Below are 27,208 nucleotides of genomic sequence, written 5' to 3'. Positions count from 1 at the left end.
TACACATCTGTGATGATGGAAAACTGGAGGCTGAAGATGTCATGCATTGCAACAATTTATTTATTCGTTTAACACAAAGTTTTATAAGAACAAAAAACCTTAAAGTAATTTTAGATCAAACACACCCCATCCTCTTCAAATCAAACTTCAAAAGCTCACAACATTTTTGATATTTATAAAAGAAAATCAATATTAAACAGGAAATTGCAGTCTATTTACAGGTCCGGCTCAGTTGTAGACATGTTAAAACCTTGGAGCACCATAGTCATCAGGCATCCGTTCAATATTGTACCTGTATGGAAGAAAATAATAAATCAGATGATGAAGCGGGTACATACTTTAATTTTCATTTTATACAAAAATACCAAACACATTAAGAGCTGCCAAATATTTACCTGTGGTTTGAGATGTACATGATGGGCACCCCAGGGATCTTCCTGACCCTCCTCTTAAGATCTCTGTCCACAGTAGCCAGGATGTAACACTTGTGCTGTGGAAATAATGTTCATGTAATTAAGTTCCAAAACTACACAGTGTAACATGACACATTACATTTACCCACGTGACTGTTGTGCCACCAGCAGTTCATTTCAATTGGGTGTTCAGTTGCTAGTAGCAACCACAAGTTTAGCTGTAATGCAGTTTAACACTCAGCCTTTTGTCAAATCTGTGGGCGAGCAAGTATACAAGCATCTTATCTACTATCCAAATGCCCTTGATGGAGCAGTATATGTACAAGTATTCTATTTATAGTCATAGATTTATAGTAATAAATATACTAATTTAGTTGTTAAAAGGCTGAGTTCCATTAAGTATCTCAGCACATCTAAATAGAATGACAGGTACATATATTTTGTATATAGCATGTTACTGTGCTTATTATCTGTAATATGCTGTCTAGAGAATGCCACTTTCCAAGCCCCTGAATGGTTTTTAGACAATGCCCCTTCATATTCCACTGTAATTGTTATATACTGCGTCTTTTTAAATTTTCTATATGTGTAAACAAACAAATAATCCAGTTGTTTATGTTATCAATTACACCTGTATTTTTCATGCTATTAGAAGCATAAATGTCTCCAGTGAAACATGTCTATTACTCAACATATTGTGCTGTCCGTCATGAAGTGAACACTGCCATTCTATTACAGGTATGTAAAGCTATGACTGTAAATTAGAGCACATTACCTGTGTTACCCTCTGGACCAAACAGTCATCGGCATATGTTCCCTTGTGTGTGCACGGCAGGCGCTCAAACCTCGGATCCTTGGCTATCCTGCAAAGACAAAACAAGAAAAATGTAATTATTATTATTATATTAAAAAAAAAAACTTATGAAAAAGAAAGAGTAGATTCATGCCGCCATTGCCATTTTATATTCAGCAGCTTGTACCTGAGTGCAACTCTGTACTTCATTCCAAGCTTTTCAATTTCAGCCATGACACAGTCTGTGATCTGTGGGATACCTGGATAAGACAAAATTTCAGGAAAAAGACATTTCATTGTTCCTTTCACATTGTTATATATAATTATTAGATTGAAAAAGAAAGGTTATTATCTCCATTAATATTTACTACCACTTGGCAATAGTACTTACATTTCGCATACAGACAGTCCATCATAGACTGAACAATGTCCAGTTTGGCCTTGATGGAAAAGTTGATGAAGTTTGTGTCGACTAGAATGTGGTATGGTGGACCAAGCTGGGTATTGTACTGGAAAAACAGGCAGGATGGGTGCTTTGTCCTGCACAGAAAGTTTAAAAAGCCAAGTTCAGAAGCCATCCACCACAAGTTATCATCCAATTCAAACTTTTGTGTGGCCAACTTACACTTCTCGCTCCTTAAGCTCTGAAGGATCTTTTTTCTTCTTCTCTTTTGCTTTAGCGCGATCTTTCTCTTTTCTACAAAAGAAACAAATAGTTAGAATGCTTACACAGACCTTTAAACACACAATATGCAAGTTCTGGTGCTAATGTTCTCTCTTGCATTAAAACAATAACAAAAGATTAAGTCAAATGATGTGGTTAGGTAGTGTGGGATCATGAGACTTTTTATCTTCACTGTTAAACAACCTTGGCAGATGAAAATCTATCTGACAGGACTCAGGAATCGCGTTCATGTCAGATGAGGTAATATTAATGTTTCATTCACTCCGACTTCCTTTGTCACTCACTGATGTATTTGACATATCCCACGTTTCCTGGAAGTTATAGCAACTAGTGGCTAAGAGGAAACACACCATTACCTTGAATAAATTATGGGTTTCTCTAGGTTTGAACACTGAAACATTTGAGATAATGTTAGTAAACAGCTCAACAAAAAATATACAACTTAGGTCTGGTATTTTTTGACATTTTACCATGGAAATGTTACACAGATGGAAGATTACCACATAACTATTGATGCTTATGCTTTGTTTTGTTGAAACTGTGTAGGAAAACTAGCTGGATTAATAAGGACAGCGCTAATGAGTCCACCTCATGCCGAGCTGTGTGATCCAGCATGAGTTGGAGTGAGTTAAGTGTAAGATGAATGAATGTGATATGAATGTACGTGTTACCATGTCCTGTGCAGGTTAATGTATTAATGTTTTACACTACCATGACACTATCCAAAAATATACTATTTGAGACATCAAGGGTATTAGAGGTGGTGGTGTTAGAGGTCTCACTGAGTCTTATTACCAGGATGTCAAATACCAACATTTGGGGTTGATAAAGCATCCCGAGCACAGAAAAATAATGAAATACAAGCAGACGGCAGGGTCTCCATAAATACAGCCACCACCACACACTTCTAGTGGGTCATAAGTGATGACTGAAAGGAATTATCTCTACATTGTTTAATTTCTGTTTGTTTGTTTTTGGAAAATGTTGCATATTGTGATATTAAGCATGAAAATTAATACAATTTTTTTTAAATAATAAGATTGTTAAACCAAAGATGACTTTAGCTAGAAAACAAAAAAAAGAAAAAGATTGCAATTATATTATTAAAACTCACATTCTTTGATCTTTCAGATTAATCATCCTCTTCATTGCAGCAAACTTCTTTGTCTTCTGCTTCCCCTAGAACAAGTTAAAACACACGAAAATTGATTACAACCATTATACCACAACCAGCAATATCTATTGTTTTATAACAAAGTTGAAAATGAGTTAGAGAGGGGTTGAGACACCAACAAAAACTCTGTTGATTAAACTCTCTCACAGCTTTAAGATTGATCATAGACAAACAAAACTTAACTTTACTGTAATTACTGAAGCTGTTCTTTAAATTTAAGTTCACTTACGTAGCTACAGTATTCACAAAACATACAATCACATTAGGCAAACATTATGGCTGCAACTATTTATTATTTTCTCAATCATCGATTTATAGTTACCATTTTTAGTTATAGTTGTTTGTTTCAAAATGCCAGGAAGCGGAGAAAAAGATATTCAGTTTATTTGCATAGAGCAATAAAGAAAGCAGAAAATATTCACATTTAAGAAGATCAGGAATAGGGGAATTTTGACTTTTTTTTCCTTAAAGTTACTCAAAGTGCTTAACCATTACCAAAATAGTTGGCAACTAATTTAATAATCAATTGAATTGAATGGATTAATCATTGCAGCTCTAATAAATATTGAGAACCTTACTCATTTATGGTCACGATTTTTGGGGAAAACAACTGCCGATTAAATCTCATACATAATACAACCAAGATTTACAAAGTGATACGGGTGAATTATATATTCTGATGATTATTCCTGTCAGCTGCTGTACGTGTAACGTTAGGTATAAGTTAGCTGGGCGATGGGCGATAGGCGATAGGCTAACTTGGCTAACTTTGCTAAAGAGCTTGCCACACAAAAAGCTTCAACGCCTCTCTAAACATATACGAAACAGCAAAGTTTAACGGACAATAATTATCAAGGAAGTTGTGGAGTAAGTGTAGAACAGTTAGAAATTTACTACATACCATATTTTAAACTCGAGAGCAAAGATCTCTGTAGCCGAGTCCAACTTGCTCCCCTTTTCCTCGTGTATCGATGCGCTTACATATGACATCATCAACAGTCGACACGTTTCTGCGCATTTTCCGGTTGCTAAGCTAATGCCTGACAGTCGAAGGTAGATGCAGCATAGATTAAGGACATTTTTTACATTTGTAAGTTTGCTTTGTTTTACTGTGTTATTACAAGCGGTGTTTTATGAACTTGTTATGATGTGCATCCTGATAACCGCTACGGGTTCGCGACGAGCTTTCAGAAATTCCGCTGACATTGTTGGCTAACTTGCCTAGCTGTTAGCATTGCTATCGGTAGACAACTATAATGCTACTGTAGCAGTTTGTCAGTACGATGCTATCAGTTGTTAACGTTAGCCTCCAGCTTTACCTTGCGCTCCCGGTGTCAATAGAGCAGCGAGAAGTGATGATACTGCAGTTAGCCTGTTTATTGTTCCTATGTCGGGTGTTTTCTGGGTTTTGAAACGTCGTTCATGCAGCTGTCCGGTAAACTTAACCAAATTTGACTGTCTGAATAGCTTATTTCGTTATCTATCTGCTTGTTTATGAGTGTCAGCGGATGACATTTGGAAACGTTTTGACACCTGAGCTAGCACGTCTAGACAGCTCATCGACATCAGTACCATCAGCATCATCTGAATTGTTGCTGGATGGGATCTGGAGTGTAATTAGACTGTAATTGACCCGCTTTCTTTGACTTAGATAGCTTAACGTGGCTAAACAGATGTTGGTAAGAGTTTTATGAACATTCTTTAGCCAAGTTCTTCATGCATATTTCATTGCTGTGGATTACATGTAATGTTATTCTGCCATCAGCCAACACTTCTCCAAGGTGACACTTAAATATTCATGCTTTCTTGACACAGCAGTTTATTGTGAAGCTCTTCACAGACTTAATCATTTCCCATCTATATGACCAATGTTCCTCATCAGAATGTTTTTTTTTTGTAAATATAAGCTTTTTGGTTTTTATTTGCTTTTTATTTTTGCTCTGACTGTTTTGAGCCTAAACAGGGCTCAATATTATCGTTTTTTGTCTACCAGCCTAATGGCTAGTAAATGTCCAGCTCTTACAGCCACTCATTTACTAAAGTGTTTATTTTGGGGGGTGGTTGGCTAGTGACTGGAGCAAATGTATCAGTCACCTGCATATTTTACCAGCATTTGAGTGATAGCTGGAGCTAATTTTGGCTTTTGAACTTAAGCATTTTTTTCCTCCACTTGTAGGAAACTTGACTAGGCCCCCTGGTGAGAGGCAGTTTTTCGTTCGAGAACGGAGGGGTCTCAGTGAAGGCTGAAAGATGGTCTGATGGACCGCCGCTTCTTCCTGACCTTCCTCTTCTGCTCAGTGTCGTGGATCTTCTTCTGGGAAGTGCGCTGGAAGAAAGGAAAAGAGAGTCAGATTGAGGAATGGCTCCAAGGACATAGCCTCTCTCAATACAGGCACTTATTTGAAGGTCAGTGGGTTTACAGTCATCTTCAATTGAAATTTACCTTACCATTGCAGCTTAGAAGTTTGGCAAATCCAGGGTGAAGTATGCAGGTGTAGCTTCTGTGACCTACACAAGGACACTTCTACAAGACAGGTTATTATTGCTTGAAATTTTGTGGTTAGGGCTGTTTCTCTAACCACAAGATCATCCAGCATTTTTTAAAGCTTTTGCAGAAATACCAGGGATAAGTGTCATGTTTAACTGGACTTGAACTATGTTTAATGCAATGAGATTGTGTTACTTATTGCTTTGACCCTGCTCATTTTTTTGGTTTTGAACACTGTAATACTCAGGCTTATGAGATACATGTGGCACACACGGACAATCAGCACAGGCTTAAATACTCATTATAATAGACTTTAATGAGTATTTAAGCCTGTGCTGGGGCATTACTGATGATGTGTTGGCTGGTGTGCGATTGGGGATTTTTCTGTGCCATTCATGTGTCATCCAGATGTACAGACACTGGAGGAACTGAGTCTGAGTGTACTGAGTCGTCTGGAAGAGGTGGTGAAGGAGCAGCAGCGCTGGAGGGAAATTGCAGAGGCCCACATCCAGCTGCTCCGAGACTTTGCCTTCCAGGAGTGGCTTTGCTCCCAGAACCTGGAGCACTATTACCATACGTAAGCAATGAAAGGTCTTAACTTCAGCATTTATGCAGCTTTCCTTTTTCGGAAACAATTACTTGTTGGCGTGTAATAAATGTAGATTTCTCCCAACACTTTCTTTTTGTTTTTTATTTCTTGAACTAGTTATGTGTTTATGGTTTGATACTGCTTTACACAGGCTATATTGATTTATGTCCACTTGAGGGCACCCTCTCCTTTCATGGTTAGCTGATTTTGCTGACACTGAGCTGTGGAAGCTGCAGTGTTTCAGAGGGTCACTGCAGTAAAAAGTATTCTTTAGAGACTGTAAGAGTGAGACCCTGCAGCAATGCAGATGTTTGTGTGTGTGTGTGTTTGGTGCTTACTATTGATGCAGTCAGAGTGGCTATGATGAGTAGTTGGTGCTTTATCAAATGTTTCCTGAGTGCCCTGCTTAATTGAAAAGAAAATCAATTGTAATGCTTCTAAAGGTCAGGTGTGTTACTCATGTCACAGTTATCATGTCTTTAAGGTAAACTGTCTGATGTTTATGATGGGGCACAGTGTTACGTTTCTGAAGGTCATCACTGGCACCCTATTGCTGCCTTCATTGTTTTTTTTGATTGACTAGATTTGAAACCTTATTTATTACTCACATATTTATGTCTGAGTTTTGATTCAGTGACTGTAATATGATCTTTGCACTCATTTGTTGGCCTAAAATATTATACTGTGAACGGGGAAGCTGCAGTTGCAGACTCATAATAAGCCTCTCCTTACTTCTCAGAGAAATAATGCAGTTAGGAGTGGGATGATTGAAAAAAAGAGCATTGTATAATCAGATAAGAGGATCCCATATTTGTTTTTTGTTTTTCAATTATCAGTCTGAACTGGACACAGCAGCATGACTGTACTGATTTTGATTGTCTCACTGCAAGAGCTATTTGACATTTGGGGAAAAAAAAAAAAAAAATTAATAATATTTTTTTATACATAACACAGGAACATCCTGTAATATTTGAAATATAAAACCGCTCTACCCTTTCCCAGCCCTCTCAGTCTCTTCCTCATCCATCCTTCCCTTAGTTGTACCCTCAGTCCACCCCAGCAGACTACAACTGACTATAATAATAATGGAAACAATGAAAGAAATTGTTTCACATGTTTAAGATTTTTACATTTAGATTCAAAATGTGTCATCATGAAAAAAAAAGGTTTTAGTTGCTAGTATTATTGAGATGATATCGTGTGCTACCATCATTTTGGCTATGATAATCACACAATGAAATAGAGGTGCAACAAATAGTTGATCATTTGATTTGATAATCAAAAGAAAATTGGCAATTAGTCTGATATTATTTATTTATTTAACAGGGACAGTGCACAGCTGCCTAGCTACACCAGAGTTAGCTATAAGCTAATTTTCATCTGTACACAATTACAAAACAGAACATATTCATGACACTATCGATTAATCATTTCAGTCATTTTACAAGCAAAGAATGTCAAACATTTGCTGGTTCAAGCTTCTGAAATATCAGAATTTGTTGTTTTTCTTTGTTATTTATGATAGTGTTTGACTTTAGATTGGACAAAAGAAACAATTTGAAGACATTTTGTAGACTAAAAGACTGTGAAAATAATCTGCAGATGAATCTAATGACAATAATTGTTGCAGCCATACAACAACAGTTTAATTGCAGCACAGGCACATACCTACTGTTAACAGACACAGACACAATGTTCCAATAGTAGCTTTACAATGAGAGATTATGTTTTGGTTTTAATGGTTACAATCATTTATCTGTTGAGCATTTTTTTCTGCTATGCTTATCTAGACATTTGCACGTGAAGTCTTTTGGTCAGGCCAGACGCCGCATGCTGCCCCACCTCAGTTCCTGACATAACTTGAGAGTTTAGCTGATAAGATCAGGGTTACTCCGAATGCAGAGTTTCACAAAAAGCTAGTGTTTGTTTTGTGTGTTGTACAACTTCTTGTGTACAGTTCAGTTAGCAGTCTTGTTCAATAGATGTGGAGAAACACTTTGCAGACATGGTAGGGTTTTATTTCTAATGGCTGTACAATGAAAGTGCTGCCACTCACGACATTTTTCTGCTTCATGGACCTTTCACTTTTGTTTCCACTGCAGACTGAAGACCTTGGGTTGTATGAATCTGGATGATCTATCTCAGTTTGACAGTCAACTGCAACTATCTCTAGCTGCCTGGGGCTACTACTACGAAGACTACATAAGGCTGTCTACAGGCATCAAGATCCTCCAGACGTCCAGGGGGAGTCGTGACCAGGACTACGAGATCCGGCTGGTGCACAGCCTTGCTGAGAGGCGTCTGAATGAGAAGTGGTCAATTGGTAAGCTCTTCATCATTTCCTGTTTTTGTTCGGGTTACTTTTTACAGCTGGACAGTATCAAGAAGCATTGTGATATAAAACATAAACATAAGAGGAACTGAGTTAAGTGTTTTCACAAATAGTGTTACAACATACGTCATTTGACTGTAGCTCAAGTGTCGTCATGGAGAAGTTCAGTGTTGCTTCATCTCTATGTACACCCCAGCTTCTGTTTGTTTTTCTGTCTTTATCTCACATTAAAACACAGTATTCATATTCACTCATAGGGTAAAATGTAGGACAATATAAAACAAATAACTGTTACATTGTACCATTCCTAATGAACAACCATAACTCTTGTTATTGTTGTCGACGGTCTTGTTTTCAACTTCCATACCAAAGTTCAAAACCGGCTGCTTAAATCACACCCTTTCTTGGCATTTGTTGTTGCTTCACTTGACAGGACACCAAGTAAGATAGTGGTGCTGATGTTCAGTCTGGGTCTAATAAAGTCAGGGTGTCAGTCATAAAAAAATATTTTGAAAAGTAAAGTACAATGGTCAAGATTTAACCAGCAGGCTCAGAGCAGGAAGTGTGTATTGTCTTCATTTGAATGATTATTCAGTGGTACCTTGTCCAATTGTCTTTTCAGCGGGAGCTCTCATATTTGGCTGTACTGTGGCACTGTGCTTCTTGATAAGGGACCTCATGTTTTACGTGATTGGTGAGTTCTGTGTTAGCTGTTTGGATTGGAGTTTGGACTGATAATGCTACTGGCTTGCTGATAAAAATAATTCTTTTAGAGCTGCAACAAATAATCAATTAAGCCATTAAGCCATTAACAGTGTTAAAACAACTTGTCTCCTGTGCCCCTTCCCTCCTTGTCGCAGGTGGAATTACTGTTTCCATCATAGCGTTTGTCTTTACCATCAAGTTCCTCTGTGAGCTTGCAGCGAGGGTGGTCAGCTTCCTGCAGAATGAGGATCCAGGGCGACGCGGTGACCGCAGCATCTACGACTATGTCCGGGGCAACTACCTGGACCCCCGTTCCTGCAAGGTGTCATGGGATTGGAAGGAACCGCAAGAAGTGGGGCAGACTATGAGCTTCAGAGTCCAGGTGAAAATTGATTCCTAATTAGTGGTTGCTAAAGATGTACTGCACCTCTTGTCTCTGGTCTAATTGATTTTCTTACAAGTAGGGCTGGGCGATATGGACAAATACAAATATAATGTTAATAATAACAAAAACTCAAACTAAGCAAAACTCAGGACATACACATGTGCAAAACTGAAAAATTGACTTGTGCGTTCTGATCTCTGTGTTAAATTATACTCCTTTTGTGCTTCTGTCTTCTCAGCTGTTCTATAAAAATGGTCAGCCTTTCCCGGCCCATCGGCCTGTGGGACTGAGGGTCAACATCACCCACATTGAACTGGCTCTTGACATCCCTGTAACACAGGAGGTTCTGCATGAACCAGAGTCCAACGTAGTCAAAGTGGCCTTCACAGTGCGCAAGGCCGGACGCTATGAGGTTGCCGTCAAGCTGGGTGGCCTCAATGTGGCTTACAGCCCTTATTACAAGATATTCCAGCCAGGTATTACTACTCTGTCTGTTTTAGATCCAACTCATACTTTGCTGTGTGGAATTATCGATTTGGTAAGTTTTCTGTTTTTCCTTTTTTTCACTCCAGGCACAGTTGTCCCATCCAAAACCAAGATAGCCTACCATTTCTCCACCCTGGTGCTAACAAACGGCCAGCAGCACACCTTGCAGATTGAGCCCAGGGACGAGTACGGAAACCCCACCAGTAACTCCACATCCCTCACAGATGAAGCCAACTATAGCGTCCATGTGCATTCTGTAAGCCAACACACCCCTTTTCTATCATCCGTTATACTGTAATTTGAAGATTTACTTCTTGATTGCAACTGTAAAACTGAAAGCCAGCATTCCTCTTCACCCTTATGGTCCCAATTGCACAATTGCTCGTTTTACAGTATAGCAGAACAGGTTCCTGTCAGTCGTTTCCAAAAGTCTGAGCCGGGATTTATTTTAGTTTTCCTGTTCTTGCAGCTGGGCACAGTGGATGATGACAGCGTGGAGGAGTACTACAGTAAGTCAGTTTCACTCAACAAGCAGCAGTGCCAGGTTCTGCTGAGACTGACGCTGAGGAGAACAGGCTGTTTCAGGGCCCGAATCTCCTACAAGGACCAGCCGCTCAGCAACGGGGAGTTTGACATTATTGTTCTCAATGGTGAGCAGTGTTTTCCATAGAGAAGAAAATGCAAACTTTAAAAGGAATTGAGCCCAGAAATGCAGTTTACTTTTTTTAATAATTTGTTAATGCATTGAAGAGATTCACGTTTTTATCTCCACCAGATGTAAGCAGTATTTTTTGTGCACATTTATGACTCTTTGCTCAAGGACCTCTTGTGTTTGTGGTTATTCACAAATTTTGAAAAACCTTTTTTATTGTCTGCTCTGTTTTATACAGATTACTGACTGCTTTCTCGTCCTAATGGGCCAGTAGAGGCCACAAATTGGCAATAACTGTCTAAAAACAAGGCTTACTTACTGTTCTGTTGAAGGTCACATTTTGGCCTGACATACATAGAAAACTTTAGTTTCATCTTAACAGATGTTCTGCAGCTCTTAAAAAAATTCTTAGTAAGCCTAAATTCCAATAATCTGAACTTCAGTCCTTAAAATGTCTTAAGCAATGTTGACAAGTCTTAAAAATGTAATTATGAAGTTAACATTACCTTTATAAGTTGGATTTAACTTCAGTCTAGCTTTTAAATGTTAGGGGAAAAGTATTGATCATGCTGTAACAATTTCACAACAAACTAACTGAACCAATATGGAACCAATAAACAGTAATACAAACAGTGCTTTACAGAGTGCATGTACTTCTTTGCCAAATAGATCTTAAACATAATGGTCTGTAAAAGGTCTTAAACAGTCTAAATTTAACTTGTTGAAATCTGCAGAAACCCTGCTTAAACCACAGCATCTGTAGATTAATTCCATATCTACTATGTGCTATACAAAAAACCTTATTAAAAACATAGCAACTCTGTGCTGGTTGCATCTGGCAGAGATCACTCTTCTAGTTATTTTGTGTTTTCAAAGCCTAACACTCATATTCTCATTGCATATTTCAGAGAATGAGAAGGCCTGTGTGGAGAAGAATGTGTCCACTCCAGGCATCAGTATCTACTTCGAGGCGTACCTTTACAGCAGTGGGAACTACAGCAGTTCCTCATGGCAGTTACCAGCCTCCTCTTTGCTGGCTCCTCAGAGGAGGCCCTCCATGGGAGAAGAGGAGGATGAGCATGACTCTCCTGTGGAGGGACAACCTGAGAAGGTCAAGAAACCAAAAAAGGTCTACTGTTACATATCGCCAAAGGTAAGTGGAAAGATTTAATAAGTGTGATTTTTCTTCTCCACTTTGTGTGAAGCAAAAGTTAGAGATTCTGTAACTGAGAGGGTAGAAGTCAACATTAATTCAAGATGACTTGGATTTTCATGTCAAACAGCAACTTTCCGTGAAGGAGTTCTACCTGAAAATTATTCCATGGCGCCTTTTCACCTTTCGAGTGTGTCCAGGAACGAAGGTAAACAGAACTGATATGTCAAAAAACTCTGGACATTGTCCCACTTTCATTTACTTTGACAAGTTCCCTGTAATCTCCTGCTCTTTTTCAGTTTACCTATTATGGTCCAGATCCGGTTCACAAGTACCTAACTCTAGTGGTGGATGATGGGATACAGCCTCCCGTGGAGCTCAGCTGCAAAGACAGAAACATAATGGCTGCCACCTTCATTCGCTTCCTGCACAAGAACATTGGTTCGTCTCAGACTAAAGCTGTGGTTCTCACACTTTTTCTATCATGTCACCCTTTAGAAGCCAAAAAAAACTTCATGCCACCCACCCAACAATTTTTTATCATTATGATATCATATCATCAAAGAGCTAGTTTGGACAATTTTATGTGGGGTTGTATGAGGTATTTATCTATAGTCAGTAATCACCTAGCAGTAGCAGCTTGGGGAAGAAGAGAGAGGAGTACCAGCATGCAACCTAAGCACACTACTGCTGTGGACAAGGTCAGCAACAAAAGTTATTTTTGCCACTTGAAAAAAAAGTCCAACTAAAGTTACAAAATCATATTTTCCTCTGGAGTTTGGTTGGTTTGGAGCAAGCGATATTGGTCTTATAAAACTATTTACCATAAGCAAAGGTTGTCTGACGTCAAAGTAAAGTGGTGAAAATAATCTACATAAAGCATACACTTAGAATGACATTGATTTTTTTTTTAAGTTGTCCTTTTATTAAGTGGCCAAAATATGTTTTGCTGCTAACCCTGTCCAGAGCAGTTCACTGCTTAGTTCCATGCTGGTTCCCCTCTCTGCTACTTCAAACTGGGATCGTGTCAACCACCATCTACTGTAGCTAATGCACTGACTATCAATGAAAACCCCACATCAAATAATGCGAACTGTCCCTGTAGTAACACTGTCTTTTGAAGAGACTGTGGGAGTAATTTGATGATATTGTCCACAGGTGGCTCTGAAACCTTCCAAGACAAGGTGAACTTCTTTCAACGTGAACTCAGGCACATCCACTCAAAGAGACCTCGCACCAAGACCTGCCTAAAAATCACTCGACACTCCATTCTAGATTCAGTGAGTGCTGCTTTAGTGTGTTAAGAAGCAGTTTGTTTATTAAGAAAATGGGCATGTAATTCTAACAGTCATGTGCCCCCCGCGATCATTTTAATACTCTCTTTTGTCTGTCCCTCTTGCTGTTGCTCAGTCCCTGAAGGCTACAAGGAACTTCTCTGTGTCGGACTGGAGTAAGAACTTTGAGGTCGTGTTTCAGGATGAGGAAGGTAAATAAAACATCTGAATATAACTTAGTGAGGCACAAGGAGTCTTCGGTGTGTCTTATGTGTAAATTTGAATACATTTTTGCTGTTGCGGCACTTAAAAAACAAGACAGTCCTAAAAATGTACCCTACTGACAGAGGTTGAAGCAAGTCACACATGTGCAAGTCACAAGCAAGTTACTGTGGTAAGAATCAAGCAAGATGAGTCAAGTTATTGCTCAGGTCAAGCGAGTCACAAGTCATATGACATTTGGATGATCTATCTCAGTTTCCACATTTAAATCAGTTGAAAGACTGTCATAAAAAGTTGAGTTTTATTTTCAGCATTAACAAAAACCATTGCTGACTGCTTACACCATTATACATCCTACTAATATGTTGTTCCCCACTTCTGCCTAATGAAAGTTCCAGTAATTCTTTACAGTGACCGCTCTACTAAAAGCTTTGATATTTTTCTGCAGCTCTGGACTGGGGAGGGCCTCGCAGGGAGTGGTTTGAGCTGATCTGTAAGACCCTCTTTGACACGTCCAACCAGCTGTTCACCCGCTTCAGTGACAACAACCAGGGCCTCGTGAGTTAGTCTTATTAACGACTTGAAACCACTCTCAGATGTTTCCTCTTAAACTACTTGAAAATTAGAATATAAGGGAGCATTCATCTTCTTTGTCCAGGTGCACCCGAACGCTGAGCGGCCAGCCCACCTGCGTCTGAAGATGTATGAATTTGCGGGTCGCATCGTAGGGAAGTGCCTGTATGAGTCGGCTCTGGGTGGGGCCTACAAACAGCTGGTCCGAGCTCGCTTTACACGGTCGTTCTTGGCCCAGATCATTGGCCTCAGAATGAACTACAAGGTATGGAACAGAGTGCAGGTCATGTTTTGATTGTTTACCTTCTGCTGTCAGCTGGTCTGCCTCATCACTTTAACATTCCTCACACAGCCAAGAAACCTGATGTGTTTCTTGGCATTATTTATTTCATGGAGAACAAGCCAGCATGTTTTGCTGTTTATCCAACTTCCTAAGATTTCAAAGCTGAGAAGTAAAGCCGGCCCAATCATCTTTTTATCCTTCCACCGAGAAGACAAAGTGCCATGTTTATTTAAAAAACGTCATTTTCTTGTGTTTTCGTTTTGTTTTCCACACGCAGTACTTTGAGACAGACGACCAGGAGTTCTACAAAACTAAAGTCTGCTTCATCCTAAACAATGACGTGAGTGAAATGGACCTGGTGTTCGCCGAGGAGAAGTACAGCAAGTCGGGACAGCTGGAGAAGGTGAGGCAACACTTTGGAAACGAGCATCCCTTTTTATCCCTGATGTAATTTCACAGGAGATAGGAGCAGTAAACCAAACAAAAGAAACCATATTGGTTGTTTGGCAAGCCTTTCGTTTTTCTTAAAGAGGGGGAGTGGTGCGTTTACATGAAGGTGGATGAGAAGAGTTTGGCATCCTTGACCTTTTTTAAACTTTGTTTCTCAGTTATAAAATAACACACATTTACTGGCTGTGTAACTCCTAGAGTTCAATCCATTTCTTTTTAATGAGATGCATATTGCTCCAAACGGATATGTTTTACTTTTAGATTAATTGCCTGAACATTATGCTAATTAGACACATGTGTTAGGTCTGTATAAATGAAGAAATTTTTAAAAAGATTTATTTAACTCATATTTTAATTGTATCTCTGTACTCTTGCCTTTACTGGCCTTTGAGACCCACATACAGGGTTTCTGCATGTCCTTAAAAAGTCTTAAATCAAATAATCTGAAATTCTGGCCTTAAAATGTCTAAAAATACAAATTTAAAAGGCTGTAAAATTGATTGGATTGTTAAATTAAGCCTACTACAAGGAGCTTTTAACAGGTTATGAAACAGTTCCAATTTAATAACGATGCCTCTGTATGACCTACGAAAGCAAATGAGACCATCTGCAAGAAGACATTTCTGTATAGTTCTTATTGCCTGCCACCTGGTTGGATTCTCTGTGAAATGGTGCAAACATATGATGATGTTATAGATTATGATGCATGGCTATGGATTAAACTACCCAACAGTATATAAAGTAGCTAATAGTAGTAACTATTATATTGCGGTCTAAGCTGATTGACACACTTCATGGCTGACTGAAGCAAAGTAACTGCCCCTCGGCAGTGACCAGTGGAAACACTGAAAACTCAGATGTGATGATATGGTCATCTGCTATATCGCACATTAATTCATACTGAAATACAACTAATATCACTGATATATTGCCCAGCCCTAGTCGGGTTAGGAAATAGAAATATCATCATTCCAAAAGCAAGCTCATATGGATCTTCTGCTCTAAAGGCATTAGAGTCATATTGAATGTCAGAAAAACATAAAACCGGTATTAAAAGCCACCAGCAAACACTTTCCATCACCCCAGAGTTCTGTATTCACAGTCACTCAAGTCTGGCCCCTGCACAGTCTGTTCTGCCCTAACACATAAATTCCTGCAGGTCCGGTTAGCAACCTCTGGATATCATTTAGATCTAAAAAAAAAAAACAGAGGTTCTCTGGACTTCACGCACAGTGTGCTGGTATGGATGTAAAACAGGTCTGAAATTGCATTCAAAATGCTCTTCAAGTTGTCTCAAAATGTCTTATAATTTAGTCTGTTAAACCCTGCAGAAACCCAGCACACAGTAAAAGTTTTAAGCTGTCCTATGTTGTTTTCCTGTTTTGTGTAGTTTGTCTGACATTTCTATCCTGCCACATGTTCTCTTGCAGGTGGTGGAGCTGATATCAGGGGGAGCTCAGATCGCTGTTACCAATGAAAACAAGATGCATTATCTCAACCTGCTGGCCCAGTACAGGCTGGCCAGCCAGGTGAGAGATGAGGTGGAACACTTCCTGAAAGGTAGGGAAACCAGCACAGCTGCAGTCTGACATGTTTTGCCAGTTCCCCTCATTTATTTGAGATCTCCGGTAATGTGCATGTAATTAGTGTAATTTCCTGATCAATTGCAGGTTTGAATGAGCTGGTTCCAGAAAACCTGCTAGCCATATTTGATGAGAATGAGTTGGAGGTATGTGTGATGTTTATAATAAAATCCTGTTGATCTTTAAAACGCCACTGGGTAATTATGATTTCTTTCCTTTTAATCTCCCCAGCTGTTGATGTGTGGCACCGGGGATATAAACGTGCAGGACTTCAAGGCCCATGCTGTTATTGTCGGAGGATCGTGGCACTTCAGAGAGAAAGTATGTCATGGAAATTCTCCATCTCTGTTTCTTCCAGCTGCAGGCCACTGAGGAAAATGTCTGAGCATTTTGACCTTGTGTTCTTCACAGGTGATGAAGTGGTTCTGGGCCGTTGTGTCCAGCTTCACGCAGGAGGAGTTGGCTCGTCTGCTGCAGTTCACCACCGGCTCCTCTCAGCTTCCCCCGGGGGGATTCAACACCCTCTGTCCCTCCTTCCAGATCATCGCCGCCCCCACACACAGCACCCTGCCCACTGCACACACATGGTGAGTAGGAAAACACAGGCAGATATACTGAAAGGATGAGACGTGAGGTTTTCAGGAAGGTAGGGTCAGTCTGTCAGCCTCTTAATCTGTGGGTTGTTCCACCACTTTGGTCCAGACTGAAATATCTCAACAACAGTTTAAGAGATTGCCATAAAATTTCATACAGACATTCATGTCACCCAAAGAATGAATCCCACCATTTTTGGTGATTACTGACTTTTCATCTACAAACCCCAGATCCAAAATGATTGTGAAAGTCTAAAATGTAAATAAAAAGAATGCAAGCTCCATGTTATCATACAGTCAAATCCGCTGTCTTATTTATATTTGTGCTTATAGTCAGCCATATCTGTTCCATAAGCACCTTTTAAAGATAAGCCAACTCAAATGATGGCAGCGTTAGACAGACAAACCCAGTGGAACTGTGTCATCCCAATACAAATTCAAGTTGTGACCACTCTGGGTTTTCTGGCAATCGGCTGTAACAAGCAGGAAATAGCTGACAGGTGTGTGTTTTATATGATTTAAGTGTAAGAAAGATTCCTTTTCTTGGTTTTCCTCTTGGTTTTTTACCATCGATCAGCAGTGCATCTTCCCCCATCAGCATTCATGAAGTGCTGTGCATGTACTATTTATAGTTGAATTTGGGCGTGTAGAGGGCAGGATGTCAGGCTGATCCCTGTGCACACAACTCCAGGTGGACTGTGATTCATACAGGAACTATTGACTGCAGGTGTGTGTACACACTGATCAGTTTTTGGCACATACCGTTTTCAGCTTTTGTGTCCACATACATGTCTAGTGTGGATCCTATGCACTGCTTTTTAAATGAGACCCCTGGGCACTGTACTTTTTAGCAAAAGTTCCTCAAAAAGGAATAAGCGTGATGGTGTGTGTTGGATTAACTCAAAATAAACTACATTTAATGTGTTTATGGTAAAACCGAAACATGACACCAAGCCCAGCAGTGTGGCTGATTGATGTGTTTTTAATAGTTCTTGGACAACAATGGAGCTCTGTGGCACAGAGGAATACACTACATCAGGCTAGGAAATGCTTACAATACAGTCATTGTTGGTTTTGGCCTTTTCATTCGATTTGTGAACAATAAGAAAAATATAGAACTTTCCATGTTTAGATATGCAAATGTTTCAATCACACGTAACATTATTTGTAAATGTTATATAAATGCTTTATCAGGATCTAAACATGAGCTTGACACTCTGTTGCCCTCTTTTCTGTCTAGTTTTAACCAGCTGTGCCTCCCTACCTATGACTCCTACGAGGAACTGCACAAAATGTTGAAGCTGGCCATCAGTGAGGGCAGCGAGGGCTTCGGCATGCTCTGACTCTCCCATCATCACCGGCACCGTGTGTTCCACTCATACAAGAGGAGACCAGCGCCGCCCGCTCCGGTGGGTTGGTTCCCTGCATTCATCTGCATTTAACAGGGGGCTCCTCTGCAGAGAATCACCCAGACTCCCTATAAATACTCTCTCAGGATGAGAGGGTGTCACAGGAAGTCCCAGAAGGCTCTCCTGAAACTGGGACTCAATCGTATGAACTCTAGTGCTACTGTATGTAAATAAAATATCTTGCTTTTGTAAAGAAAAAAAGGAAACTACGAACTGCTGAAAAAGGTGAGGTTTGGGCTAGTTTTATTTCTTAATGCTAAAGTTAGCTTAGTTTTATATGTTTTGAAAGACATGATGCTAGAGCAAAGGCCTTGAGTATTACTGTATAACTGCTTTTTTTGCATTTTGCAAACTGAGGAACACTTAAGTGCAACAGCAGCCTACATGTGATGTGGGTGCCGTGTGCGTCTACAGCACTTTGGCCTTAATCGATCAGGGACTGATGTGTGTGTATGTAAATATATAATATCACTCTTTTATTTCAATACTTGTACATAGTAGTGTGTATACATAGGTTTTCATCTTTTTTGATTTGACATTTAAGTAGAAGGGATTTCTTTATTGTTGCACGTTTATTGGGTTGAGAGTTTATATATAATTTCAATAAGCTTTTTTTCTGTCAGAAATGAATGGGTTTTAAAAGAAGCCAAGTAATTTCTATTGTTTATACATGTTTTTAACTTATTCTGTCTTGAGAAAATATTTGTGTTGACCCCCTACTGTTTAAAATAATATTCGTCTGGAGCGGGAAAATGTTTTTATGTTTTATAACCTGCCTTATTCATGCCCTTTGCCTCTGATTGTATCCAGAGAGGTGCGTAGTTGACAGGTAATAGATATATTATGACGTTTCTACTAGTACATACAGGGGTCACTGTGGATGTGAGTGCTGGGGAGAGCTCATATATAACAAACACATTGTTATATATGTTGTCTTCCTTTTTCATTCACAGCCTTTCGTGGGTTTACCTCAGAATCTCCTCTGACACAGGTGTAAATGTGTTCAAGCAAAGCATACACACACAGTTTGTTCATAGTTGCCTCCTTCTAGTCCTGACTGTACAACCTTTAGCCATATTATCCTACATCCTCAGTAAACTAAAGCATTATATCAGTGGCAATTATGTCTGTTATGTTGTTGTTAACCTATTTATCTTTCATGCTGTTAGTATTGTTATATATCCTGAGCCAACAGAGTTGTTGTTTTTTTTGTTTTTTTGTTTTTTTGCTGTTTATAATTGTGTAGCAATTCCTTTGCTGTTCCAGAGTTTACATGTTCATTTTGTAATAGCATGTGTATCCAGTCAGAGCGTTTGCATAACATTTAGGATCATTCATGTTTAGACTCAGACGAAATGAAAGAGAACGTTAAAGGGATAGTTTGGATTTTTTTTAAGTGGACATCACTCTGTTACCTACAGTAGATGGCGGTCAGCACTGCCCCAGTTTGGAGAAGCAGCTGGAGTACTGGTCTGGGAGGCTAAGCAGTGTACCCCTGTGGACAGGGTTAGTAGAAAAACATATTTTAGCCACCTAAAAAAAAAATCAACATCACTTTAAGTGATTTGAACATGTTCACATCCCCCCTACAGAGCATTCTGGGTGTACTTTCACTCCTCACATTATTCTCAAACCTTTGACTCGGCCACCAAGAGATTTAACTTGATTATTATTTTAAGGCAAAGATGTCACATTTTGACTTTTGTAGCTGCCGGTTGGGATTAACTGTGCTTGTTCACATGAGTCAATACAGCATCCCTTTGGGATTTGATGAGTATTTGCTTGTACTTTAGTTGGCTTTTTTAAAGTGTTAAGAGGTTTATAAGAGGGTTTATGGATTTGTGTTTGTTTGGGTTGTGCAATGTTGACCTGATGTACTGAGGAGAGCAGTGAAAATGTTATAAGTGCTTACGAAAATGTTTCATTAACGGTGTGTTTTCAGCACCGAAACCAATGGCTGATAGGATATTTATCTGAAGAAGGTAGTTAAAGCATTACGTGTTAGTCGTCCCATTAGATATGACCATTATAAACAAATATGAAGGAGGTCTGTCCTGTAGTTTTATGTTCTTGTTTAATGTTTTGCTTCTCATGAGCATCTACTTCTCTGTTTTATGTTGTTTGGGTTGTTTCTGGGTTAGATGACCTGAGTGTGACTTTTAGCAAATGTAGATATTGTGAAATATTTGCCTATGACTTTGAAGCTGGGGTACTTCTTTCTTTTGTTTTTTTAATGGCAAGTCTTTGCTGATGAATGTTTGAGATTCTCTGCACTGCAGGCCCTTTGTTTATGGGAATAAAAAACGATGGACTATACAGACTGATGTGTTTTTAATAGTTCTTGGACAACAACTGAGCTCTGCGGCCCAGAGGAATACACTGTATCAGGGAATTTTTTTAAAATGATGGATTAAATTCTGATCATCTTATCTCACTTTTTGTGCATCAGAATCAGAAATTAAAAGTTACTGAAAAGGAAAGAAAAGTTATTGATCATGTTACAGTTGCTCCCATTTAAGAAAAGACATATCTATAAGCATGGACAAATTAGAAATAGAAAATAAGCAGCCATCACGTAGCAAACTATTTTAGCATGTCGGTTTGAAGGTTTCATGAATGCAATTTTAGGTTATATACATGTCAAACCCTTGTACAATAGAATAAACTCAAAAATCATTTTTTTTTAGTGTAAAAGCCAGAATGCTGGCATGCCAGTTCTCCTGTAAGCTCAAAAGGAGAAAGGGAGTGTGTTCATTTGTGTTCATTTCTTGGCCAGCTGAGTGCCTGGTTTGGACACAAGGGGGCAATGGCTCCCCATGTGACATGAGTAGGATACAGGCCTCTTCTGCTGTCCTCCCTCTGGACAGCTCAGCAGCACTAACTGATGAAGAGCTCTCCTGCCTTCAGCTGACCGTCCATACTTCAACATAGACAGCAGGCCAAATTGAATCCACTCCATTTTTATATATTTCTACATTTCTCATATCCCCCAACAACATATAATGCATAGGTCATGAACACATGAAAATAAAGTTCATTCAAACCTGCTGTTTTCACCACAGCTGAAGGAATAATGAAATCAATATTTTGAGAGCCCTGCTGTGTGTGGAATGTGATGATACCTAACTGGGAAAACAGGCGCTCCCTTTCCTTTCTCCATGAGGAGATGGTGACATAACTGACATCCATGTCAGCACAAGATGTGATAGCAACATGCTCTTGCACAACTGAATGCTTGCTTCCTGAGTCATGCAGTCACTGATGGACCCATAAATGACCTCTATAGTGGTCCAATGTCCAAATAAATGTGGTGAAGTGCCCTCTAGGGTGCCCTAATAGTGACCAAAACATGATAAAGTGCCCTCTAGGGTGCCCATCAAGTGGACAAAACATGGTGAAGAGCCTTCTAGGGTGCCCTGCTAGTGGACAAAAAAGAGATCAAGTGGCCTCTAGGTTGCCCTTCCAGTGGAGAAAATGTGGAGAAGTACCCCTGAGTGTGCCCTTCTAATGGACAAAATATGATAAAGGGCCCTCTGTGGTGCTCTAAAGCATACAGCTGGTGCCCTTTTTATTTTTTTCACCCCTGTCCTTCAGACAGCCTGAGTCCACCACTGCATACAGTGTCTGATAATAGAGTAAAAATCCTAATTGTTTTGCTTGAAAGCTGTGGACATGCAGGCCCCATGGCCCTTCACGCTACACCCACATGTTCCTGGCGTGTCTCCTCACACTGTGGTCTGAAGACTATCAGGAGCAGGCAGAAAGGCATCTTGAAATACTTGGAGGCAAGAGTCCAGTTATTTGGTCTTGGCATGCACCTGTGGATTTGCATAATGGTCTCTCTCGAATTTCCCCCAGGAATGCTTGCTAAAGAGGGACCACAAATCAGAAAGTCATCCTCTGGCTCTCACTAAGAGTAATGTACCATGTTGGAATGGTTGTCCTTCCCCAGAGAACCTGTGGGAGATCGCTCAGCAACAATACTGTGCATTTTTGTAAATCCATCTGATGATACTAATTCGCTGGGAAAACATGTTTCTCTGACAAATTTTCCATGTACTATTCCATAAACATCTCCAGACCTGACTGCAGCTCGGTTTTTGGGGTTCAGGGTTGCCAAGTTCCAAGGGGAGTCCATTTATGGGTGGTTCTCCTCAACCAAAGAATTTACATAATCGAAAATGCAGTGCCTCATTTCCCATCTCTGACTCAGACACCCTGCCTCTGAGGAGATCCATCAGTCTCTCTGATCAAAGATAATTGTCCGCAGACATTGATCTTCACGGGGCAGACAACATGAATGTGGCACGCCTTCAATATCTTTAGAACATGACCGCTCTCCCTCCTCCCCGCTGAACAGCCGTGGGGTTGTCTGCTTCCCATTCCAACATGCAGGTCCTCATTACCTGATTGGACGCCACTGATTAACTGCCAACTGGATTGGCTGCAGGTATTCATCATCTGTGATGATTGGGTCGATTTAGAGGCCAATCTTAATCAGGGTTGTTGAGGGACAAGACAGCATCGCTCCAGCAGCAGGCTTGGACTTAAGCTCTCTGCATAAGGTTTACCCCTGACTTTAAAGTGTACTGACTAAATGTTACATGCAAAAGGTCCTTCAGGCCTCAGTCCAAACACTGGCAAACATCAAGGCTCTGTGTGTGAATATACAAAGTCCACTTCCAGAGAAATCCACTAAAAGTTGAAGACTTGTCTTGCTCCTTTCATGATGGCTGACCACACCAGCAGACGTAGAGCGACTGCCGCGCCAGGTGACAACATGTTCGAAAAAACACAGCAAAAGTGCCCACATGGATGCCCCTATGGTAGATAAAACATGACGAAGTGCCCTCTAGGGTAGTCCATTGTCCAAGACAATGTGATAAAGTTTCCTCTCGGGGGCCTCACTAGTAGACAAAACATGGTGGAGTGCCCTCAAAGGTGCCCTTACTGGAGAAAATGTGATGAAATCACCTCTAGGGTGTCCTTTCAGTGGGCAAAACTTGGTAAAGTGCCATATAACTGGAGCTGTTCACCATATATGTGCCATGACCTTCAGTGCATTGGTGCCCCACTGCTTAAAGCTGGTCCCCCTTTTTTTCACCCCTGCCCCTCAGACAGCCTGAGTCTGCCACTTCCTGCCCACTAAAATGACTTTGACTATTTGGCTTTTGGGGGGAATTTCTGCCCCAGCTGTGTCTTCTGCAGGTGCCCTGTCAGGGTCTTAACTGGCTCAGTTTAAGACTGGTGACAGTCTGGTTCTGCAATCGAAAGGGTTCAGGATTATGTGGAAAACGGCTGTGAGAAATGCACATCACAGTGTTGACAATGGTCTGGCAACTAAGAGCAGCAAAGGAATGTATAGATGGGATGCTGCTGCTGATTAAAGAGATTTTTACCCTGATCTCCTGCTATTTCACAGATTCTCTGTTGCTCCTATCAATCCTCTGTGCTTTCAGTGCTGAGACCTGGCTCTCAACACGCAAGCTGTGATGCTGCAAGTCCACCCTGTACAACATGTACGAGCTGCCACACACAGATTAAAAGGCCTCATTAAAATACATTCCTGTATCAGAACCAGCACCGCCAACACATGTTTTATTTTGAAAATGATATAAACGTCCATGTGTATAGCTGAGGTCAGAGACAAGCAGAAGCTTACAGCCACAAGCGGTCTTGGAGAACTGCTAGTGTGGAGATTAAGTGTCCCCTAGCTGATGGCTGTCTTTGTTATATATGATGCTGGAGAGAAGCTATTGATTCATGGGGTTAGTTGTCCTGCTGGGATGTGCAGCTGTATTACATTTGTTGTGTCGGCAAACATTTCAGTCCTTATATTTCCTCTTTAAAGACAGGACCTCTAATGCAGACTGTCCAACTCTTTGACAAACACCTTTGTGCCTCTCCGCCTTTACTGTCAGTAGGTTGTCATCATAGCAGGTATGAATAGACTGTGGACTGGGACTCATCCTGACTTTGAGTAAAAACAGGGAACTCTTCATCTTTCAGCAACATACAGCTAAATCAGGTGCTTCTCAGTATGAGGACATAAACTTGTGAGGGAAAAGGGGACTGGAGCACTGATTTGCAATCTTTAATTGTACAAACAATTGAAGTCAGGGTGTCATCTTGATTTCTGTCATCGTGATTCCACCTGTAAGTGCACATTGTAAGTGTAGTCACAGCAGTGGGAATATTTTAAGCCATGCTAGCAGCATGACTCTAGGGATGGCAATGTCAAGTCTGTGGTTCAGTCAGATGAAACATCTCAACAACTACATTGGTATGAAATTTTGTACACACATTTATGGAGTCCTCAGAGGATAAATCCTACAGACTTTGATTCTGCTTGTAGCAATGTTTTCACTATCTCAACATCTGCTGGTTGGACTGATACCACATTTTGTACAGAAAATCATTGTTCCCACTGGATGAAGCATAATAACTTTGGCGATTCGCTGACATTTCCTCTAGTGTGCCACCACAAGATTAAATATGTCAACAACTATTAGATGGATTGCCATGAAATTTAGTACAGACATTCAAGACCCTCTCAGAATGAATGCAGTAATTTTGGTGATCCCTTAACTTCCGATCTAATGCTGTCATCAGGCTAACATTTTAATTTGTCAAATGCTTTGGTTTATGACCAAATATCTTCAAAACTAATGACAGATGAGTCCTATTTGTATTGTGTGTTTAGTGCTAATTAGCCAATGTTTGCATGCTAACACACTTAACTAAGATGGTGAACATGGTAAACATTATAGGCTTCTTGTGAAATCTGATCACATGTTAACACGCTAAGCATTTTGCTCAAATCACTGCTGTGTCTACCCAGCTAGAAACTGCAAGTTCCTAGAGTGTTCTTAGAACATTCTGGCTGGTGTAAATGACATCGCTTTATAATGTTCCTTTAACATTCTCAGTCATGATGTGGAGTCTTTAAAGGGTAGGGGGACATTATTTGGCAGAATTTCAGGGAACACTCAGGATGTGATGGGAACGTTTAAGGGACCATCGCAGATAGACATTATATGTTCCCAGAATGTTCTGAGGACATTGCTGCTGGTGTAAAGGACATCGCCTTGTAATGTCCCTAGAATATTCCCGGACGGTCATGATGTGGTGTCTTTAAAGGGTAGGAGGGTGTCATTTGGCAGACCTTCAGACAACATTCAGGATGTTCTGGGAACATTTAGGGGACCATCCCAGCTAGAGATTGTAAGTTCCCAGAACGTTCTTTACTGGTGTAAAGGACATCGCCTATTCATACTCCCAGATGGGACCATCCGGGTACAGACTCCACAGGACATCCACGTGATGTCTGAATGTGGAGTTCAAGTCATTGCCTTGCAATGCTCCTAAAACATTCCTAGATGTTCACAATGTGGGGATTTTAAGGGCAGGGGTGTGTTAATTGGTTTAGGAGACCATTCCAGCCAGAACATTTCCGCTAGTGCAAAAGACGTCGCTTTGTAATGTTCCTAGAACATTCCTGGACGGTCACAATGTGGAGTTCTTACGCCTCACAGAACCTCCAGCTTGGCTGTAGACTCTTGTCTGCCTGTCTGCTCATAAACGTCAGCATGTCAAATTGTCCCTTTAACTGTACATGCATGTAAAATTTGTCATACAGTTTCTGAACCATGGGGAGGAACAGGGTGGTTTAGTATACATTCTCTCGATGGAATGGAAAGCTGCATAGCACTGGCTTAGGGGTCACAAGATCAGCACCAAAATCACTGTCATTAATCCTCCAACAGTTATACAGATTGAAAAATAAGCAAGACTTGATGGGATGTTTGCCACCCTGAAGGTCTTGAAGTGTGCCAAAGTCTAGTTGGCATTGCCCTGTAATGAGCCTGGCATTGGCCTTCTTTCCAACCACAGCTGCTGCAAGCCAAAAAAGAGCTCCAGGCCACTGGGTTGATCCTGAGCATTGTAACTCCTCCAGGCCAGGCTCCTTCTCCAAGCAAATCCCTCTTACTAGAGTGGTCATATTTGGCTCTACATGGACGGAGCCAGGGTGCTGTGTTGGTGGCACTGTCCAGTCTAGTATGTGTGTCGATGCACACTTGGCTAGTTTGTGAATTACTAAAGGGATAGTTCAGATTATTTAACCAGCCAACTGGAATTTACTGTAGGTAATACACTATAAGAACCTCATACAGCCATTCGTCAAATAATCTGAACTATTTCTTTAAGAGTACTTAGCAAAGATCTTTGAAGAGTAGCTCGGTATCATCACAGACAGAAACCTTACATGTATGGAAATTCAAAGAGTGTAATTAAGTTTGTGTTACATTTTACTTTTAAAGAGTTTTGTTTTTTAACAAGCTTGATGTTTCTAACTGACCTTCCTACTGGGCCTGAACCTCATAAAGTAGCTGGACCTGGAGCATTAATAGTTATGACTCAGTATTCGTGAAGGAACCACCGTGTTTGTCTGTGGTTTCTTGTACAGCTTTTAGTCATCTTTTGAGCGGAAAGCCATCACAGAGTTTGTCAACTCAGGGGGGAATTCACTCATTCATACTTTCTCTAGTCTGAGGATGAGGTTTTAAATGGGTTCTACTGACCACAGCCGTGCAACCACAACAATAGTAGTCACATCTGGCCTGCACATGTGCCATCTCTTTTTGTGTACAGATCAGCAATGGCCAGCATAGACAGTGTTTACAGTGTGGAGCCACACATCACCTTCACCTCTGTGCTGTGAAGTTGAATCTGTTGAGAGAAAAACAGTTTGACAGCAGCTTCAAAGTAAGGATGATAACAGGATTTTACATTCACATTTAACTTGGCTTAGGGATGCAGCACATGCCACACTACATACTGTTAAATGCACTCGAGGGGAACTGCCAGGAGCCAGTAGAGTGAGAGATGAGGATGAAAGAAAAGAGAGAGGTACAGCACACCTGCTGGAAACTGCTGATTGAGGGAAGCATGTTCCTGTCCGCTGC

The 27,208-nt window shown here is 40.4% G+C and overlaps 2 protein-coding genes across 5 annotated transcripts; one reads left to right on the top strand and one right to left on the bottom strand.

Annotated features, from left to right (window-relative positions):
- Positions 1-39: 39 nt before the first annotated feature.
- fcf1 (FCF1 rRNA-processing protein) lies at positions 40-4,059 on the bottom strand. The gene is made up of 8 exons (XM_084741967.1): positions 3,967-4,059; positions 3,006-3,070; positions 1,832-1,903; positions 1,598-1,746; positions 1,394-1,466; positions 1,189-1,276; positions 396-490; positions 40-292 (listed from the first exon to the last, which is right to left on the bottom strand). Exons 1-8 carry the CDS (start codon positions 3,967-3,969, stop codon positions 244-246), a joined length of 594 nt encoding a protein of 197 aa, XP_084598093.1. The 5' UTR covers positions 3,970-4,059; the 3' UTR covers positions 40-243.
- Positions 4,060-4,068: 9 nt separating this feature from the next.
- Positions 4,069-19,353, top strand: arel1 (apoptosis resistant E3 ubiquitin protein ligase 1). Of its 4 annotated transcripts, none has more exons than XM_084741962.1 (22): positions 4,069-4,155; positions 5,242-5,471; positions 5,962-6,130; positions 8,245-8,465; positions 9,097-9,168; positions 9,335-9,561; positions 9,803-10,040; positions 10,137-10,306; positions 10,520-10,700; positions 11,611-11,855; positions 11,986-12,063; positions 12,155-12,296; positions 13,014-13,135; positions 13,266-13,341; positions 13,800-13,909; positions 14,010-14,189; positions 14,485-14,610; positions 16,088-16,217; positions 16,328-16,386; positions 16,472-16,561; positions 16,652-16,827; positions 18,074-19,353. In XM_084741962.1, exons 2-22 carry the CDS (start codon positions 5,324-5,326, stop codon positions 18,174-18,176), a joined length of 3,063 nt encoding a protein of 1,020 aa, XP_084598088.1. In that variant the 5' UTR covers positions 4,069-4,155; positions 5,242-5,323; the 3' UTR covers positions 18,177-19,353. The 4 variants fall into 4 exon arrangements, with proteins under 4 accessions (XP_084598088.1, XP_084598090.1, XP_084598089.1 ...); XM_084741964.1 differs by having other exon boundaries at positions 4,101-4,118; XM_084741963.1 differs by lacking the exon at positions 4,069-4,155 and adding an exon at positions 4,370-4,500.
- Positions 19,354-27,208: the final 7,855 nt, after the last annotated feature.

Source organism: Lutjanus erythropterus, chromosome 18 (genome assembly GCF_056507025.1).
Source record: "Lutjanus erythropterus isolate fLutEry1 chromosome 18, fLutEry1.hap2, whole genome shotgun sequence".
Lineage (NCBI taxonomy): Eukaryota > Metazoa > Chordata > Actinopteri > Lutjaniformes > Lutjanidae > Lutjanus > Lutjanus erythropterus.
The sequence above is the reverse complement of the archived record's forward strand: the minus strand, read 5'-3'. Positions and strand labels throughout refer to the sequence as shown.